Consider the following 20583-nt stretch of genomic DNA (forward strand, 5'->3'; position numbering starts at 1 on the left):
TATATTTCAGATGTTTAAATTGTGGCTTCCTATGGAATTCATCCATGTACTGTCCATGGGATTGTTTTTACTCTAACAAAACACAACAATACTGGGATGGGTGCTTCCTCTCCAAGAAAGCTATTTCTACCATTATCCTGTTGGTGAAAGGCATGCACTAGTGTGGTCATAGCTATTATTTTCTCTGGCTGTGTAATTTTAGTGAGTATATGAACAGAGCAGTTGAGTCTGTTATGGTCTAAATGTGCACTTGAAGATAGTGTGCAGAGATGCTTCTCTTTGTTTTCTTCCACTTTCCTCAATGTTGCCCCATCATGCCTCCATAAGGATTTCTTCATTTTGTCACAGAAAATGGCATCATCCCCAATGCCTTGATACCTTTATCCCCTGCTAAGAAATCTAACTCACCCGCATTCCCACTCAGCTGTGAGCAGAATTGCCCTGTGGTCGTTTCATTGTCTGAAAGTGGTAGATAAATGACAGATTTGACCTAGATATCTGTGTGCTATGGCTCAAGGGATGCTTTAAAATTACTTTCCTTAAGGAACATTTCACACTTTGAAAAATATAGGCATTTGAGCCTGTTGTCATTTGAGTACATTTTTCCCCCTCTACAGTGTCTTTACCTTGAGTTGTTTCAAGACAAATATAAAATTAATTCTACAATATTGAAAAAATAGCAAGATTCATCTTGGGATCTCACAATAGGTTATAAATGAGCAGAATGAGAAGCTACAATGTCTTGAGGTTAAATTGACATCGTTTTTAGCTTGTTAAATATATTTTGATCTTGCTTAAGGATTTATTTTTCCCTATTGCTCTTGCAGAAGCTCTTACCTGTTAAATAATGTTGTTAAAGGCATATAGGCTATTATATGTTTTTAAATCATCTTAAAAGAAATCTAATAGGAAGATATTTCTGTATTCTTATTTCTTTCTAAATGGTGCCTTTTGATATTTCTTTACTGAAAAATGGGTTAAGGGTGACATTGAACAAAAAGTTAATTATCTGATTAAGATCCAATTCTTTTGCAGGCAAGAGTTTGGAACAGATCACCTAGGGGTTCAAATGTATTTTTGGCACTAAAAACCGCCTAGTAGAGAAGTCCTTAAATTTGCCCTAGTACTGCTGGGCTCCTTTGCACATCAGTAGGCTCTTTGACAATGTGGGGACCCCTCCACAGTGTGGAGCACTTAATCTTTTCAGCTCAACATTACCACTTAAATCCATTTGCATTTTTACAGTTTTCCTTTGTTGAACCATTTATGCCACTTATTTCTTTGTAATGACCTTTCTGAATAATTCTAGGTTCATCCTATAGGAAATTTGGGCATGTCTTCAGCAGTACTTTTTCTCCCATTTAACTTCTCCATAGGTCTTTTTCCTCTTTCATCTGAATATCTTAACCAACGGCACCTATCAAAATCTCATGTGAACCTCAGTTTTGCTTTCTTCCCGCCTTTTCTTAATGTTTACTGTTAGGGCATTTGAACAATAGAATGGCAAGAAGTTCATAAGGGAACAAGCTGAAAGTAGACAGATGAGGAGAATCCTGCAGTAAGCTGGGTATTAGTCAAATGTACAGATTCAGAAGTAATGATAAAATACATATTGAAAAATATTCAATAATTAAATTAATTATTAAATATTAGAAATGAGTCATTAGATTTTGGTACAGTTGTGATTGCTTGGATTAAGAAGATATTCATGCAGAAAAAGGTTTTGTTGCCCTGATTATAAAGAAAGGTAGTAAGTAAAACAGAAAAATGACCTGAAAACTATGAAGATAGTGTTAATCAAATATTCTCATTTAATGACCTTAAATATATGAAACACAACCAACCACCATTTAAGTTACAACATGTAATAACATTACAGTGAAAGTACATGTAGCTGTTGACTTAAAACATCTACCCAGGTGAGTTTGTGGAGTGTGTACAGTGAAAGTACATGTAGCTGTTGACTTAAAACATCTACCCAGGTAAATTTGTGGAGTGTGAGAGTAAAGGTTGGGCAAAACCATTTTCTCCAGTAGGGTAAATTTAATGCTGATATATAACATCAGAGGTAATCCGTGTGAAGATAGGCATGGAGAACATTCTTCTGATTTGATTTGACAGATGATTTGGTCTGAAAAGCACAACAATATTGATGATACTGGTAGAATTTAGAAGCAAGAAAATGCTGTATGGCAAAACTGTCATGGAAGATGTGGGAAGAGTCCAACACAAATATTTTCCAAATATTGTCATATATTGCCGAATATTGTCCCATCCTCGTTCAGTGACAGACAAGAGGAGTGATTCTTTAGGGGACAGTTGAATGAATTGAGTTTTAATGTTTGAAGTACTTCATGGAGCTGTTCATAGTATTGTTAGCCTGAAATAAATAGGATTGAATGAAATGAACAGATAAGGAAGAAGGGGTAAAAAAGGGGAAGAAAAATGCAAGAGGAAAGGCATTTTCCCATGTACAGTTGGTATTTGAAATAAGGAGAAGGGATTCACCTTCATAAAGAGAGATTTATAAGGAAAAGTAAAATGAGATAAAGGAAATTATTTTGTCAGTATCATGTACTGACATTCTTCTTTTTCTAAATGAGGTTGCTCATTATCTTCCTAAATGACATATTAAATTTCATGTTCAATTTTGGCTAAAGACATAGCAAAGTAAAGCTACTGGGTGTTGGATTGGTATTTAAAATGCTGTTGAAGAATGGATAGGATTTTGATGGACACATAGTTTCAGGGATGACAAGTTGGAGGTGAGCCTACTGAGGGAAAAGAAATTTCTGAAGGGCTAAGAAAAAATACCAGATGGTGCAGGGCATCCCAAGTAGTTGCTGACAACTCTTCCTTACATGTATACTATGGCTCTAAGTTATATAGCTAGGAGGAATATGACCTTGACACAATCTCTGTATGGAATGTTTCTGTACATTTAGTACTTCTCCAGTTATTTTGGATCTTGGGGACTTGCTTTGAATGGGGATTAATGCTAGATAACAGGTATAATATTTTGGAGCAAAATAGAAGAAAATATTTAGGGAGGTATCCACACTTTTGATATTTGAGACCTTCTATAATGTGACCCTCTTCTTTGTTTTGACTCTCTGTTGTTTGTTTGCTAACTTCCTACATCATATTTTTCTTTTTTTTATTGTAATTAGTAAAAGGGTTACATGATATTTGCCACATAGAAGGTGCATTAATTCACATACATTGATACCCTTTCACATGTCTTGGTACCCATTACCCTCCCCCCACATCCCCCACCCGTCTTGGTTTTCCCCCCTTCCCTATCAAATTTCAAATAACCAAATACAAATAAATTCAATATATCAGATAACAAAGTGAGATACTGTAAAATATGAGATAACCAAGGGACAGCGAAGGAGATGAGAGACAACATAGTACATTAAGGACAACATTCATTCGTTGTATGGCTTTTGTTTTAGTATCCTGGGGGTCCTTTCAATTAGCTTCATACTATATGGCCTTATGTATCAAGATTTTGCTCTATTGCAGATCTCTGCTAGTAGAGCCCAAGGTTTCTACTGATTATGACAAATGAGGGAAACCATTGAGCCTAAGTTCCTTTGAGTCTGGCTTACTTCACTTAATATGATTTTTTGTAAGCCTTTCCATTTCCTAACAAATGGGGCAGTGTCATTCTTTCTGACAGCAGCATAGAATTCCATTGTGTACAAATACCACAACTTGTTGATCCACTCATCAACTGAGGGACATCTAGGTTGGTTCCATATCTTTGCTATGGTGAATAGTGCAGCAATGAACATTGTGTGCTAGTGGATTTAGTATGCTCTTGTTTCTGGATGGTTGGGTTAATGCCAAGTAGTGGAATTTCTGGGTCATAGGGGAGTTCTATGTTTAGCCTTTTGAGGAACTGCCACACTGCTTTCCATAGTGGTTGAAGGAGTTTGCACTCCTACCAACAGTGTAGTAGTGATCCCTCCTGGCCACATCCCCTCCAGCATCTGTTATTATTCGTTTTCCTGATCCTGGCCATTCTAACTGGAGTGAGGTGGAATCTTAGAGTTGTTTTGATTTGCATTTCTTTTATGCCCAGAGATGTTGAGCATTTCTTCATGTGTCTATAGGCCATTTTTGTTTCTTTTTCAGAGAAGACTCTCTTTAAATCTTTGGCCCATTTTTTAATGGGATGGTTGTGACTTTGGAGATTAGTTTTGGAGTGATTCAATTTTTTGAGTTGTTGATATATTTTAGATATGAGGCCTTTGTCCGTTGTTTGGTTGGTGAAGATCTTCTCCCACTCTGTAGGCTTTCTAATTAATTTACTAGCTATGTCCTTTGGCATACAAAGCTCCGTAGTTTAATGCAGTCCCACTTATCCAGCCTTTCTCTGATTTGTTGTGATTCTTGGTCCTTATTAAGAAAGTTTTGACCTGTGCCAAGGAGGCCTAGTGTATCTCCTATTCCTTCCTGCAAAGTTTTCAGTGTGTCAGCTTTTACCTCCAGGTCTTTGATCCATTTGGAGTTAATTCTAGTGCAAGGTGACAAAGAAGGATCCAACTTTAGTTTTCTGCAGGTGCTTAACCAGTTCTGCCAGCACAACTTGTTGAAGAGGCTGTCTTTCTTCCATTCTATTTTTTTGGCTCCCTTGTCAAAGATTAGGTGGCCATAGGTCTGTGGTTTATTATCTGGGTCCTCAGTTCTATTCCATTGGTCTTCAGGCCTGTTCTTGTGCCAGTATTAAGCTGTTTTGAGAATTATAGCTCTGTAATAGAGTCTAAAGTTTGGAATTGAAATTCCTCCAGCGCTGTTCTTTCTGCTAAGAAGTGTTTTTGCTATATGGGGTCTTTTATTATTCCACATGAAATTTTGAATTGCTCCTTCTATTTCTTTAAAGAATGCCATTTGGATATTGATGGGTATTGCGTTGAATATGTAGATAGCCCTTGGTAAGATTGTCATTTTCACAATATTGATTCTTCCAATTCAGGAGTATGGGAGGTTTTTCCATTTCCTTAGTTCTGCTTTAATTTCCTTTTTTACGGTTTTAAAGTTTTCATCAAGAAGGTCCTTTACATTCTTAGTTAAGCTAATTCCTAGGTACTTTATTTTCTTTGAGGCTATTGTAAAAGGAGTTTCTTTCCTGATTATTGCCTCGTTCCTCTCACTGTTGGCGTAATGGAAGACAGTTGATTTTTGAGGGTTGATTTTATAGCCTGCTACTCTTCCAAAGTTTTGAATCAGCTCAAGGAGCTTGGGAATAGAGTCTATAGCATTCTTTAAATACAGAATCATGTCATCTGCAAAGAGGGATAGTTTTATTTTCTCTTTCCCTACTTGGATCCCCTTTATGCTTGCTTCTTGCCTATTGCACTGGCTAAGAATTCTAGTACTATGTTAAAGAGTAGTGGAGAGAGTGGGCATCCTTGTCTCATTCCTGATTTTAGAGGGAATGGCTTTAGATTTTCACCATTAAGTGTAATACTAGCAGTGGGTTTCTCATACACAGTCTTTATTACATTGAGGAATGTTCCATGGATTCCTAGTTTCTCCAGAGCTTTTAACATAAAGGAGTGTTGGATCTTGTCAAATGCCTTTTCCGCGTCTATTGAGACAATCATGTGATTTTTGTCCTTGCTCCTGTTGATGTGTTGAATTATATTAATTGATTTGCGTATGTTGAACCAGCTTTGCCTCCCTGTGATGAATCCAGTTTGATCATAGTGTATAATTTTTTTGATGAGTTGTTGTAGACGGTTGGCCAGTATTTTGTTGAGAAGTTTTGCATCGATGTTCATCAAAGAGATAAGTCTGTAGTTCTCTTTCTTTGATGAATCTCTGTCTGGTTTGGGGATGAGGGTTATACTGGCTTCATAGAATGAGTTTGGTAAAGAACCTTCATTTTCAATTTTGTTGAAGATCTTGAGGAGTATTGGTGTGAGCTCTGCTTTGAAGACCTTATAGAATTCAGCTGTGAATCCATCTGGCCCTGGGCTTTTCTTAGGTGGAAGTTCTCTAATTGCCATTTCTATTTCAGAGCTTGAAATAGGCCTGTTGAGTTAGGTTAGTTCTTGGTTCAGTGTGGGTATGTTAATATTGGTTAGGAATTCATCCATTTCATCTAGATTCTCAAATTTGTTGGCTTAAAGGTTTGAGAAGTATTCCCTCATGATATTCTGGATCTTGGTAATTTCTGTCGTGATATTACCATTTTCATCTGCGATTTTGTTTATTTCTATATGCTCTCTTCTTTTTTTTGGTAAGATTTGCTAAGGGCTTGTCAATTTTGTTAATTCTTTCAAAGAACCAACTCCTTGTTTTGTTGATTCTTTCTATAGTTTTTTTGGATTCCAAGTCATTTAATTCTGCTTTGATTTTAATAATTTACTTTCTTCTGCTGGGATTAGGGTTGGTTTGTTGCTCTTTTTCCAGGAGCTTAAGGTGAGACATTAACTTGTTGGTTTGCAATTTTTCCAATTTGTTGTTGTGGGCACTCAGCGCTATAGATTTTCCTCTGAGTACTGCCTTTGCTGTGTCCCAAAGGAGTTGGTATTTTGTGTGCTCCTTACTGTTAAATTTCATAAACTGTTGGATTTCTGTTCTGATCTCTTCGATGACCCTTTGGTGATTCAACAGTGTGTTGTTCAGACTCCATGAGTTACATGGTTTTCGTTGGTGGAGATGTGTGTTCAGTTCCAATTTGATGCCTTTGTGGTCTGAGAGTGTGCATGGAATAATTTCAGTGTTTCTGAATCTGACCAGGTTTGTTTTATGGCCTAAGATGTGATCTATTTTGGAAAATGTTCCATGTGCTGCTGAGAAAAACGTATATTGTGTTGTTGCTGGGTGGAATATTCTGCAGATGTCTGTTTTTCTTTATACCCTCTTGTTCAGTTTGTTTTTAATATTCTCCACTCATTAATCAATAAGCTCAAAGTTGAGAGGTTTTTTTAGTCATAATTAAATGTCATTTTTTTCTTACTAAATTGCTAGTTTTATGTTTTGCGTTTCCTTGAATGTCTCAGTATCCTCTGAATTTCCTAACACAGGGCCTAGTAAATATTATCCCTTAGCAAACAGCTCAAATTTTGGGCTATAATTTATACCAATTGATTTAGAAGGATCAAGGACAATGAAGACTGAGGAAACATCAAAATCTTTTTTTCTTTATAATTACTTTCTTTTTTTCATATTTTTATTGTAATTAATAGAAGGGTTGCATTATATTCACCAGATAAAAGGTGCATTACTACACAAACATTGATACCCTTTCTCATGTTTTTGTCACCATTTCCCTCCCCCCACCCCTCATCTTGTTTTCCCCCCTTCGCTATCCTATTTCAAATAACCAAGTTAGCATATATACAGTATATCAGATAAGAAGGTAAAATACTGTAACAATATGTGATAACCAAGCGACAGCAAAAGATGTAAGAGATAACATAGTACAATAAGGAGAAAAATCACTTGTTATATGGCTTTGGTTTCTATATCCTGGAAGTCCTTTCATTTAGCCTCATCCTATATGGCCTTATGTATCTAGGTTTTGTTCTATTGTAAATCTCTGCTAGGAGAGCCCAAGGTTTCTACTGATTATGACAAATACGGGAAACCATTGTGCCTAGAAACATCAAAATCTTAAGAATGACCTGCTTAATCATAGTATGTGTTAATTATGAGCAACTAGATCCATCATTTTAATATATATTTATTATCTTTAAGTAATTGTGCAAAAGAGTACAAAGAAATTTATTAATTCAGTGCATATTGATCAGTGCCTTCTCTTTTTTACCATTTTCCCTCATTCCTCCCAACCTCACCTTTCCCTTTAATTTTTTGAGTTTTGCAGATATGCATTGAATTTTATGGCTACTTTCTCCCTTTCCAGAGCTATCTTTTAAATTTTACTACTTTTTATTAATTGGGGGAAATTATTCAGTAGTAATTAGTAGGTTACATAGATTATAAAAATTCTGGCAGTTTTTGTAGGTAATTTTGTGTGTGAGCTCTTGCGGGTGTGTGTCTGTGCTAAAAATGAAGCTGCGGTAGTTTTGAAATCCAGTTACAGTACCTGCTGTGGCCAGCAGATGCCTGCAAACACCATGAAATCCTTCTGACCAGATAGTTTAAAGACCATGCTGGCTGCTATTTGGAGCTATCTTATTGTGGCCAAGTAAGACTGTTTGTGTTAGAATGTGTCTTTTGATTCCAAATGAAGAGAAAATTGAATAGGCATTTTTCCTAATAGAAAGGGATATTTAATAGCTTTCTTTCTGGGGTATAAAAGCAATGTATCTGCATGTCAATTTAAAATTAAGATTAAAACCATTAACAAGAAACATTTGTAAACACTGTGTCATTCATTTTTTTAATAAGATGAGAAAATTTAATTTTAATGTGCCATTATCTTTTTTCCCTCACCCAAATAGGAAATGTATTCAAAGGGAATAATCCCCATCTCCGCTGTATCTACAGTACGAGTTCAAGGAGACAATAAATTTGAAGTTGTTACAACACAAAGAACTTTTGTTTTCAGAGTTGAAAAAGAAGGTAAGATTATTTCTTTTCCTTATAACAATACAGACATTAATTTTTCATGAGATTAATATGTCAGTTAAAAATAGAAATATGAAGAAGCTAAATATATTAGAGTAATTTTACATTTTAAAGTTAATTTAAAATACGTAATTGTTAGACTGAATAAATTGAGTAATTTATTGTCTGATCACTATTCTTCATGCAATATGTATGTAGTGAGAAGCTGTTAATTATGGAGTCCTAAGTTATAGATATACAGTAGTGAAAATCTGTAGCCTGAATCCCAAAATCGTATTCACATGCTTACCCACCATCTTAATGTGTGTATTCAATAGCATCCTAAACGTCAGATATCCAAATTGTTATTTCCCTCCACTCCACCAAACCTATTTTCCTTTGATGTTTTTCCCCCTCACAACAAATGAAAGATCCAGGTACTTAGACTGTGATCTGCCTATTGTTCTTAAATATTTTTGTCTCTTCATATTTCAAATCCCGTCAATCTTGTCAGTTGACTCAAAAAATATGCCCAGATACTGGGCATCTTCTCTGCTGGCCTCTGAAACAAGCCGTCACTCTCTTCTGAATTCTATTCATCACTGCCCTTTGATTGACTACAGTTATACTGTCAGTGCTCTTGTCAAAATAATAATTCAGCAAGAAAGATCTCATCAGTCCATTTCAGAGGTTCCACTATTTTTCCCTCTATTTTTTGTTTTACTTTTTAAATTTATATTATACATAATTATTATAAAGGTGATGTACAGAGAGGTTATAGTTACTTAAGCCAGGTAATTAGTACATTTGTTGTTCTTATTTTTTAAATTTTATTTTTGGGGTGATATACAGAGGTGTTACAGTTACATACATCAGGTAGTGGGTACATTACTTCTTGAACATTGTTACCTTTCCATAACAGTGTCATCCCTTCCTCCCTTCCTCCAGTTTTCCCCTCCAGTCTCCACCCACAAGTTATATAGTTCATTTTCCATTCCATGTAGTGTCTAGTTTGTTTCATTGCTGTATCTGTTCATCCTTTGTCACACCCTTTCTGTGATCCCTTACCCTCCCCCAAACATACAAATTTATAAACAAGACAAAAGGTAAAGAAGCAGAAACAGCATCAAAGAAAAAATCTTGTTTATATTTCCTGGAGTTTATTTTGATAGATTGTTTTATATTATTATATGCACATGTCTATTGAGCCTTTGTGTTCTTCTCCTAAGAATATCGTCCTTTGATGAACTCAGGGCCTGGGTGCTGTCCCTGAGCACTTTGTGCTCAAGGCTAGTGCTCCAGACTTGAGCCACAGCTGACTTCCCAGTCTTTACATCTAGGTATTTATGCTAGACTACTGAAGACCTGAGTCAGTTTTGTTGATTAATTAGATTTTTCTCATCTTCTTTGGCCAAGACATTATTCCAAATTAACAATTATTCTGAGTGATTTATTGCTATCTTTTGAAAATGTACCACACGTATTTAGAACTTCTAACACATTGATTCTGTGAGTTCGTTTTCAGTGTCAGTTATCTTAATCTTTAACTTCCTAATAATTGTATATACCCTATCAATTGTCTTTTATCTTAAATATCCTAATCATAGTGCTTCATTGTTAATAATCCTTGCAGTAAAAATAGAATTCCTTATACAGGAAATACACATTCTCTAGCAACATGTCCTATTATTTCCTTGTGAGTTCAAAACTATGTATATTCATCTAAGGTAGCTTGTTAGGGCAGATACCGATTTTTCCTCTCTTTGTTCTTGTCCTTCCTCTGATTTTTCCTCTCCAAAACTCCTTTTTCTTGTTTGTGTATTCCTTATTTTAGAGACCTATCAAAAATCCTCCCACCCCCGCTTTCCCTATGGTGTCAAAACCACTTTTGCTCAAGTTAATATATTGGATAGTTCTAAATGTTCTAATTTTAATAATATGATGTTCAGGAAATCACTTACCTCAGCTGAGTTTATTCATATATTATTTAATAGTATCCATATGACAATTATAATCTTCTCTGTTCTATTATGAGTTCACATCTAACTTCATAGTGCCTGTTGCTCTTTGGGGGAATAGATTGATTTCTTGTGCTATTTGACACAAGTGTGTTGTACATAATTGAAAGTCTCTTAACATTTGTTGGAGTGGTAGTATCAAATTTTAATTGACTAGTTAGGATGTGTTGTTGCTGTGAGAAAGGAAAAGAAGACTGAATATCCAGGAAGTTCTAGGACTTTGAGGTTTTTTTTCTATTTTACTTTGTATTATCAAGGTAATGTACAGAGGGGTTACAGTTGCGTTCTCCAGGTAGTAGGTGCATTACTTCTCAGACATTGATACTCCTTGTTATGCTTTTGTTCTCATTCCCTCCCCCTACCCCCTCCCAATCATCTTGTTTCCCCCCTTCCCTTTCCTATTTCAAATAAACAAGTAAACGTATATACAATATACCGGGTAACAAAGTCAGATACAGAAACAATATGAAGTTATAGGCAAATGTATTTGCCGTAGGCAAATGTATTAATTGTTGAGCAGTACTATTATTTTTATGTATTACAAAGAAAGGGTACATCGCTTTTGCATAGCTGTGACTATATAGTTGAAAACATTAGATAGGTAAGATTTCTTTTGACTCACAAGAGGTTTCAATGCATGGCCACTTGGTGCCATAGTAGGTAGAGAAGTTCTTTCTACTTCCTTGCTAACAGGAATGAGAGAGAGCAAAAAGGAGAAGGAGGGTGATAGGAAAGAGAAATAGGAAGGGGGAGAGAAATGGAGACCTTGTATAAACTAATGATACCACCTCATTTACTTACTTCCCAAGGTAGGCCTAAACTTAAATAACTTCCCAGAATAATACTACTACTTACTGGGGACCAATGATTTAAATTAAGAGCCTGTGGAGGACATTTCATGTTTGAATGAGAACAATAATAACACTCTATCTTATGAATCACCCAAGAGAATACTTCTAAATATTTAACAAGAATTAGTTCAAGCAAAGCCAGATGCCCACAGCTCATGCCTGTAATCCTAGCTGTTCAGGAGGCTGAGATCTGATGATCATAGTTCAAAGCCAGCCAGGGCATGAAAGTCCATGAGATTCTTATCTCCAAGTTACCACTAGAAAACCAGAAGTGGTGCACTAGCCTTGAGCTGAAGAGCTCTGGACCCAGGCCCAGAGTTCAAGCCCCACAACCACCACCAACAACAAAAGAATTAGTTTAATCACATTTATTTTTTTAATGCAAATTCTAATTTATCATTTCTGGAAAGGGGCCTGGGATTTAGCATTTTTGGAAGTCTCCAAGGGGAAGCCAATGGTACTTCTTCATGGGCAAATAATACCTTTCTTTCTTTCTCTCTTTTTTTAAAATTCCTTTTCTGATAAAGAGTTAAGTCATTAGCATTGCCTGTGACAGTGTCTAGAATGTATTCGTGGGAAAGAATCTGTGAATTATCTGTCTTAAAGCAAGCAAAGTCCTTGTTAATGTTTCTGTGCTGTATAAATTAATTATAGATTTATTGATTTTCTTCTATTTTTTTTCAGAGGAGAGAAATGACTGGATCAGCATACTACTAAATGCACTAAAATCCCAGTCTCTTACTTCCCAGGCTCAAACTGTTGTTGCACCTGAGAAATGTGGATATCTGGAACTTAGAGGTTATAAAGCTAAAATTTTTACTGCATTAAGGGGAAGTAATGTGTGGCTTTGCAAAAATGAACAGGTGAGAGCTCTGTTATATGACTGATAAATACTAGTCTTTATAATAACATTTGTGTTTTTGTTAGAGTTACTATGGTTTCTATTAATAGAGACTTGCTTTTGCATTGAGTAATTCACTAAGTGTAACAAAGAGACTGAGAGTTTTCTGTTTCAGTAAAGTTTGTTAATTCTTATTTTTTTGGTTATAATTTTCTCTATTTTGGGCTACAATATGTAAAAATTCTTCATTTCTTTTTTGTGAATGCTTTCTTCTTAGTCTTTACACCAGTTATATATTAGGTGGTTAGTAAATATTTATTCAGTTAAACTGTGTGATCTAGATGGGATCTAAGACAAATTCATTTTATGGTTCATTATAATGGGGTTTGGAAGGTAAAGTAAAATGCTATTTTCATAATAGTAAAAGAAACAGACTATCAACTCAAAAAGTCCCCACAGTATTTGGAAAATATTAACAGATTTTTATCCAAGGCATTTTCTGAAATTTAGTGTGAACTTATTCATTACATTTTTAAGATAAGATTTCTTAGCCAATTAGCTTTGAAAGGCATCATTGAACAGTGTCACCATGCTAATAGTGTGGATAGTTAGCATATTTCTAAAAAAGAATGCTGATATAGAGCTTATTAATGATTATTGATTATTAATAGATTGAAAAGGTTTTAGTTTGTGAAGGTAGGTTTTTAAAACTTTTTTTAATGGAATGCAGGCTGCAAATTCATAATTTGTGTGTAGCTGTGTGGAAATTTCTCTATCAAGCCAAGGTTTTAATCTTTTATATTTTTGAACTAGGCCTGGGCACTGTCCTTGAGCTCTTCAGCTCAAGGCTACGCCTTGAGCCAAGCCCCACTTCCTGTTTTCTAGAGGTTAATTGGAGATAAGAATCTCAGGGCCTTTTGTACCCAGACTGGCTTTGAACCTTGATCCTCACATCTCAGCCTCTGAGTAGCTAGAATTACAGGCATGAGCCACTGTGACTGGCCTTAATCTTTTATTTGTAATGAGTTCTGTTGCTTCTATGAGTTGATCTTATTCTCTGAAAGTTTTATTAACATTTTCTAATCAAGAAATTTTTCTGTGAACTTATCTTAGTAACTGAATACACAAATCATAATAATTGCTACTTTTTGAGTGCCAGGTATCATGACAGATAATTTGTAAATACTTCTTTTGATCCTTCCCTACAAATGCATAGAGAAGATATACTCATGTTTTTGTTGTACAGACAAGGAAAGTTAAGATTATATAATTTTTCTAGGGGCTACAGTTTATCATGCAGTATTTAACTCAAAAGCAATACTCTAATTTTTTAAAGAATCTTAATTGCTCATACCAAGCTTGAACTCAGGGATTGAGAGCTATCCTTGAGGTTTTTTTTTATTCAAGGCCAGTGCTCTATCAGTTGAGCTACAGTTCCCATTTTTGGTATTTTTCCTGATTAACTGAAGATAAGAATCTCACAGAGTTCCTGCCTGAGCTATAATCCTAAGATCAGATCTAAATAGCTAGGATTATAAGTGTGAGCCACTGACACCTGGCTTTTTTAAAAAAATAATTTATTGCCCATGCAACTTAAGAAAAGAAATTGATAAGCTGAGAGATGCCTTAGTGGTAGAGTGCTTGCCTAGAATGCACAAAGTAATGGGTTTAATTCTTCAGTACCAAATACATAGAAAGAAAGCTGGAAGTGGTGCTGTGGCTCAAGTGGTAGAACACTAGCTTTGAGAAAGCCCAAGGATAGTGCCTAAGACCTGAGTTCAAGCCCAGGACTGGGGAAAAAAAGAAAGAAAGAAAAAGTAAAGAAACCGAGCTATACCACTCTAACATAGGAATTATCTTCAGTTTCCTTTCCCTTAATATATACCTTATTTTACTAATTCGTTTTGGCCATTCCTTCAGTGATAGTAAACAAACAGTGGATAGAGGCATTATAGCATATGCTGAAAATTACTAAAGAGTAAGGCCATTTTCTGAAACGATGATTGGAATGGGAGTTTATAGTTAGGGTTTGTTACTCTAGTTCTGCTAACTAATTGGCTCGGGTAATTAAGTTTATTTCTGTAGATTTAAATGGTGTCATGATAAGAAGTGGTATGGATCCCTGTCTAAGGCCACCACAGAAGCTATATGCTGAACTTTTAGATTTCTGGAGTTATTACTGACCAGTTGACTGAGAAGTTATGGGAATGAGATGTTAGAATCAGCATTCATGGAAAACCAGAACAACTGTTTCAGAGCCACTCTCTATCAAATCTGATTTTTACTTACTGAACGGTTTGTGTGTATGTGTGTGTATGTGTGTGTATACATGGAATATAAGACAATTGTTACAAGTGGTAGTGTTAGAAGGGAACTCAATCATAAGAAACAGAGAAACCACATTTTGAGAGGCAGAGTCGGGAGTCTTTATTGGAGAACTGATGACTACATATGGACTCCTGTCACAAAGACCAACAGCCCTTTGAATACACTTACCACGATCAGAAAACCAACCATGAGAGCAGGAGAGGAAAGAAAAAGCAGAAAAACAATCCTGACAGATCAGATCAACCCCAGTGGAGAGCTGAAGTGGGACCCCAGTTGACCCGAGGAGAACCAAGAGCCTGGAGAAACAGAAACAGGCGATGTGGCATAGTGGTGCCTGAGTTGGTCTGGGTCTTAAGTAGGGTCAGGTCAGGGAGCAGGGTCCCAAGAGCTCGAGAGTTCATGGCCCAAGACTGGCAGGTTCAGTAACCTATTATCCAAGTCTATCACCTGGATAGTGGGACTTCCTGGCCTCTACCATGAAGACAAGATGGTGCCAGCTAAACTCAGAGCCTTATCATCCACTACATGGCCAAAGATGGTTGCCCATATCTTGCATCCCCACTTAAGTAGTTCATTTGCAAACTTTGAAAATTAAGTACCAGAAAGTTTTGCATATTCAAAACTAATTAATTGAGTGTTGTCTTTGCATACTTACTGAAACACTCAGTAATTTTTATGTTTTTTTCCCCTGTTTAAAAATTTTCTCCTACCATAGGTTTTTATTATGAGTAGGGATTTTAAGAAAAAATTTGGAGAGTTTTTAAAATATTTTTTATTGTAATTAATAGAAGGGTTACATGATATTTTCCAGATAGAAGGTGCATTAATTCACATACATTGATACCCTTTCACATGTCTTGGTCCCCATTACCCTCTCCCCCACCCCCCATCTTGAATTTCCCCCCTTCCCTATCCAATTTCAAATATCCAAATACAAATATATCCAATATATCAGATAACAAAGTGAGATACTGTAACAATATGATATAACCAAGGGACAGCAAAAGAGATGAGAGATAACATAGTACATTAAGGACAACAATTATTCATTATATGGCTTTTGTTTCAATATCCTGGAGGTCCTTTCAATTAGCTTCATACTATATGGCCTTTTGTATCAAGGTTTTGCTCTATTGCAAATCTCTGCTAGTAGAGCCCAAGGTTTCTACTGATTATGACAAATGAGGGAAACCATTGAGCCTAAGTTCCTTTGAGTCTGGCTTACTTCACTTAATATGATATTTTCTAAGTCTTTCCATTTCCTAACAAATGCATCGATGCTGTTTTTTCTGACAGGAGCATAGAATTCCATTGTGTACAAATACCACATCAAGGAGATGTGTAAACGAGTTGAAATGTTTTTAATTTCCTATTTTTTAAATTCCTTTTTATTCTGTATGGCTAGAAATGTATTATTAAAGATTCTTGTTGATCATTTGTAGAACATTTACTCTGTTACCAACTGATGATTTTAAGATGTGAAACATTCCTATAAACAATTTTTTTGTAGTTGTTTTCGTTCCTTCTGGATTTCTCTTACTATGAAGCAAGAATAAAGTTAATATAACTGTTATGCACTGATTATAATTCATGCTTTCACATTTTTTAGAAAAGTGATGTGATCATGACAAAAGGTAGCTTGTCTGCATGTGGCCTGGCTGGCATTTCATTGGCTATTCCTAATTCCTTGAATAATCTCATTACCCTGCATTTAACATAAGCTTTTGTTTTTTCCTAATTCCTTTCAATGATTCACTTTTTTCATCTCTTTTATTTCTTTTCCATCATTAATATTTTTGGGCAGCTGTTGGCTGCATTGGAGAAATACTTCAGAGAATATTTTATGAGGAATTGACAGAGAGGTAATTTTAATTCCTTTTTTTCAGATAGACTTGTCTATGAAAATTTAAAAGTATTTGTTAGGAAACCACTAATTTGTTAGAAACTAACACTATTTTTTTAGCTGTATTGTCCTTACCACATAATTTTAAACGTTATCCTTTATACATTTAACATCATCTCAAACTCCACCTGAGTCATTTTTATGCCTTTTCTTCTAGTTCTTATTCCTGTGTACATTTTTTTGTGCTTAAAATGTGTTGTTATGATGACTCCTCATTATTCCTTCAACTATATATAGAATGAATGAAGGAATTGCCTTTCTGTGGGTTATAGTATGTTGTTGGGTCTATTCATTCATTTAGCAAATGGTTAGCAGGCACCTTCTCATTTCTAGTGGCTAGGCACTGAAGACTTGCCCAGTAAAGGCAAGTGGAGCCTTGCTTTCTGATGACAGCCGAATAGGAATTAATATATGAAGTTTCTGATAGGTTTCTATATGTAGCTTTCCATTCTTTATTGATTTTTTGGCAAGAATTCATATCACCTTCTCCTAGGAGTTGTTTATAAACAAGATACTGTTAGCTTGCAACAGGTATCCGTTACAGTACATTTTCACCTTACAAATAGAACTATAATTTTTATATTCTTTATATAATTATGTACTTATGTATTTTGTTCATCTTTACACTCTCATGAGTTCCAGGTCAGAGCCTGGTAATCCGTAAACATTATAAAATGAACTTATTGAATGAATGTAATTTACAACTTTTATTTATTTATTGCGTGGCTTGGGGTTTGAGTTCAGGGCCTGGGCAACATCCTCGAATTTTTTCAAGGCTAGCCCTGTACTACTTGAACCAAAGTACCATGTCTGGCTTTTTCTGTGTATGTGGTACTGAGGATTCAAACCAAGGGCTTCCTGCATGATAGGCAAGCATTCTGTCACCAGGCCTTACAACTTTTTTTAAATTAAAAAATGGAAAGCTTCCTAATAAAACATTTTTCTTAACATTTTTATGGTAACTTATTTATTGCCTTATTTCATCCCTATTAGTTTTTGTGCACACACATATGAATATATGCACACACGTTCATGTATCCTGACTTTGTACATGGTGCTAAGTCTTTCACTTGGTTTGCTCATAGCTGGTGTTCCAGTCCAGCTTTTTGTTGGATAGTTGTAGATAAGAGTCTTTTGGACTGGTTTTGAACTAGAATCCTCGGATCTCAGCCTCTCCAATAGGCAAGAGCCATTGGAATCTGGATCCATTAGTCATTGGACTTTTACTTTCTTGGTGACTTCCTTTAGCTGTTTATAATCTTTATGTCATTTTTGCCAGTGTTTTTCTTATTAATTTTGGCTACCTTCATATAATTGCTAATTTTTGTTGTGTAGAAATTTTGTTGATTTAATTAAATTATTATTATTTTATTCTTCTTTTTTGCCAGTCCTGGTATTGAGCTCAGGGCCTGAGCACTTTCTCAAGGCTAGAGCTCTAGCCTTTGAGCCTCAACACCACTTCTGGCTTTTTTTTTTTCTATGTGTGTGGTACCGAGGAATCGAACCCAGGTCTTTGTGCATGCTACGCAAGCACTTTACCACTAGGCCAAACTCCCAGCCCTAAATAAATTATTTTTAAACAGTTCAAAACATACAGATTTCTCATACTCCTGAAGTAATAAATTAATTTTAAACTCATTTTGATATAGATGCAGTATATAAGCTTGCATTTTTAAAAATTTAAGTGAGATAATCAAATATGAACATACTTTGAAATATATACATATCTATATAAATATGTAGTTATAGTTATATACATGGTATCTCTGTAGGTTGAAATTTCTACATACAGATATGAGGTAAGTTTAAGCAAATTGTTTCAGTTTCTATTTGTTATGCTTCCCTGACAGCCTGTCTCCCATCTTTTCCTGATGAGTTTTAAAAATATCTTGTTAGTATTAGTGAATTCATCTCCACCAGATGTCTTTGCTTGGTGGGTTTGGGTATCCATTTGATGATAATTGTGGCATTGAGGTTTTAACTACATAAACTCACTTGATTGAGCATTCCCAAATCAGGGTATAACAAGAGAGTCATCCCCTCACAACCCCTCTCCCCCCATTCCCCCAGCATAACATACCCTGGTGTTCTGGCATGGGAAAGCAACTCTAATAGAATTTAAATAGGCCCCATAGGGCTGTGGGTTGTGTGGCACAGAATGAAGCTGCAGGATGTAGGTGGTGGCCTCACACTCTCTGGGTTCTGTATCTGGCCAAGCTCTGCATCTGGTGTTTCCCAGGAACACGGTGCCAATGTCATACAATGCCACATCTGTTTTCAACAAATGTTGAAGCACTGAGTTCTTAAATTCCTGGCAGAAAAACCTAGTATCCAGTATTTCCAAAAATAAGTTTGAAATTTCAGCAGATTTGGGGGTTAACAAACTCCTTTAATTTTTCTATTTAGAAGTCTTAAGTTTTCCTTTTGCTCTTTCAACTATGTAGTTTTCAAATGTAGGTTTATTCATGTTCTGTTAGATGAACCCTATTAATAAGTGATTTTAGTACTTAGTAAATATTTACTAGGATTTCTATCCGAATCTTCAGTGTATGGACCTACTGGGGATAGGATATTGATGATTATAATCCCATATTCTGTGATTATAAATGAAATGGAAATATTTCCATTGATGATGAATTCCAAATATACAGCCTGTAAATGAAATACTTGTCTTCAAGACCTGTATTACTCCATTTAAGTTTTATAACAGGGTAATCTTAGATGTGGTGTTACTATCTTTCGTCCAGGAGATTGAAGTCTGGATAAACGAATAACCTGTCAGTAGTCAGGTAGCTAGGAAGTGGCTCAGCTGTGATTCTCCCAGGTCTGGCTTTCAGTGCCCACTTGAGCATCAATGTGGTTACAGTGGCCAGACCGGCCAAGCCATGTCTGGGGGCTGTTGCTAGTTTTGAGATTAATGCTTTTTGTGAATCCTACATTATGACTCAGAAAATTAAATGTAAAATACTGCTTTATACTGCAATCTCTTTAGCTCTTTACACTTTTTAGAATGACACAATCCTACTATTGAATGTATATGCTACTTTAAAAAATTCCATTTAATAGCACTTAAAAGGTTGAGAGTTGAGTTCAACCTTGCTTATTTTTCAGAGTGAGCCTAGAGCTCACAATACAACTGTAACTACTGGTGTAATTTATTTGTAACTTTCCTGAACATTTGACATTCACATTTCATGCTGACTTTTAAAAAAGAGCATCAGTAGTTACTTTTGTTCATGTATTTTTTTATGATTATCTTGTGATAGATAGTATGTTCAGTTGACTACATCTTCAAAAGGTAAGAAAAACAGTATCAGTTACAATAATCTCATCGATGGGCCTTCACTGTGTGCCAGGCATTTTTACTGTACTAACTTATTATTTATCAAAGTGCTGTGGCAGATATTTCTATTATCTCTATATTGTGAACAGTGACCAAAAGCAAATGGGATGCACCTATTTTTAAACTATTCTGAGTTTTGGTCTGAGTAGTAAAACATCCTTTGGTGAAGGCTTCTTTTTTTTAAATTTTGGGTGTGTTGCGTTCAGTGCTACTCGTAAAATTAGACAATTTCTTTCATTGTACGTATTGCAGATTTATTTTAAACTTTTATGTAGAACTTCTAGCATTTTCTAGGTGCTCATTAAGCAATAAATGCTGCTTTTGGGGGGCTAATTTTCTCATTTAAAATGGTAATATCTGTTCTGCTTACTTCACACAATTATTCAGAAAAAAGTGACAGTTTATAAGTGTTTGTGTAGACTACCACACAAATAGATCTTTAAAACAATTATGGAGTCTAATGAGGATGGTTTTAAAGCTTCTGCACCTGGGGATAGGGTTTGGTAATCTAGGATAGTTAGCATCCTGATAGCCTAGTTTGTTCTGGACTTGATTACATTTAAGCAGTAGTCTTCAGGGCTTCATATAGAAATTCTACTGGATGCTTGTATTTTTTACCCCACAGGAAGCAGGGAGAACTGTTTATTCCAGACTCATCCTGTCTAAATTCTAAAACTAGTTTTGCTGTCTGGTTCAGTATCTGTCAGCACAAGATGCACATGAGCCACTTGAGTTGTATTTTTGTTTTTCTGAATTGAAGATTCTTAGGC

The 20583-nt window shown here is 35.5% G+C and overlaps 1 protein-coding gene across 1 annotated transcript in view; it reads left to right on the forward strand.

Annotated features, from left to right (window-relative positions):
• The window catches only part of Arap2 (ArfGAP with RhoGAP domain, ankyrin repeat and PH domain 2), a 154563-nt gene that overhangs the window by 43198 nt on the left and 90782 nt on the right, over nucleotides 1-20583 (forward strand). Inside the window, 2 exon segments of the mRNA XM_090343730.1 lie at nucleotides 8424-8544; nucleotides 12083-12261. Coding sequence (XP_090199856.1) covers nucleotides 8424-8544; nucleotides 12083-12261 — 300 coding nt within the window.

The sequence above is a fragment of the Megascapheus bottae genome, chromosome 13, assembly GCF_031878675.1.
Source record: "Megascapheus bottae isolate mThoBot1 chromosome 13, mThoBot2.hap1, whole genome shotgun sequence".
Lineage (NCBI taxonomy): Eukaryota > Metazoa > Chordata > Mammalia > Rodentia > Geomyidae > Megascapheus > Megascapheus bottae.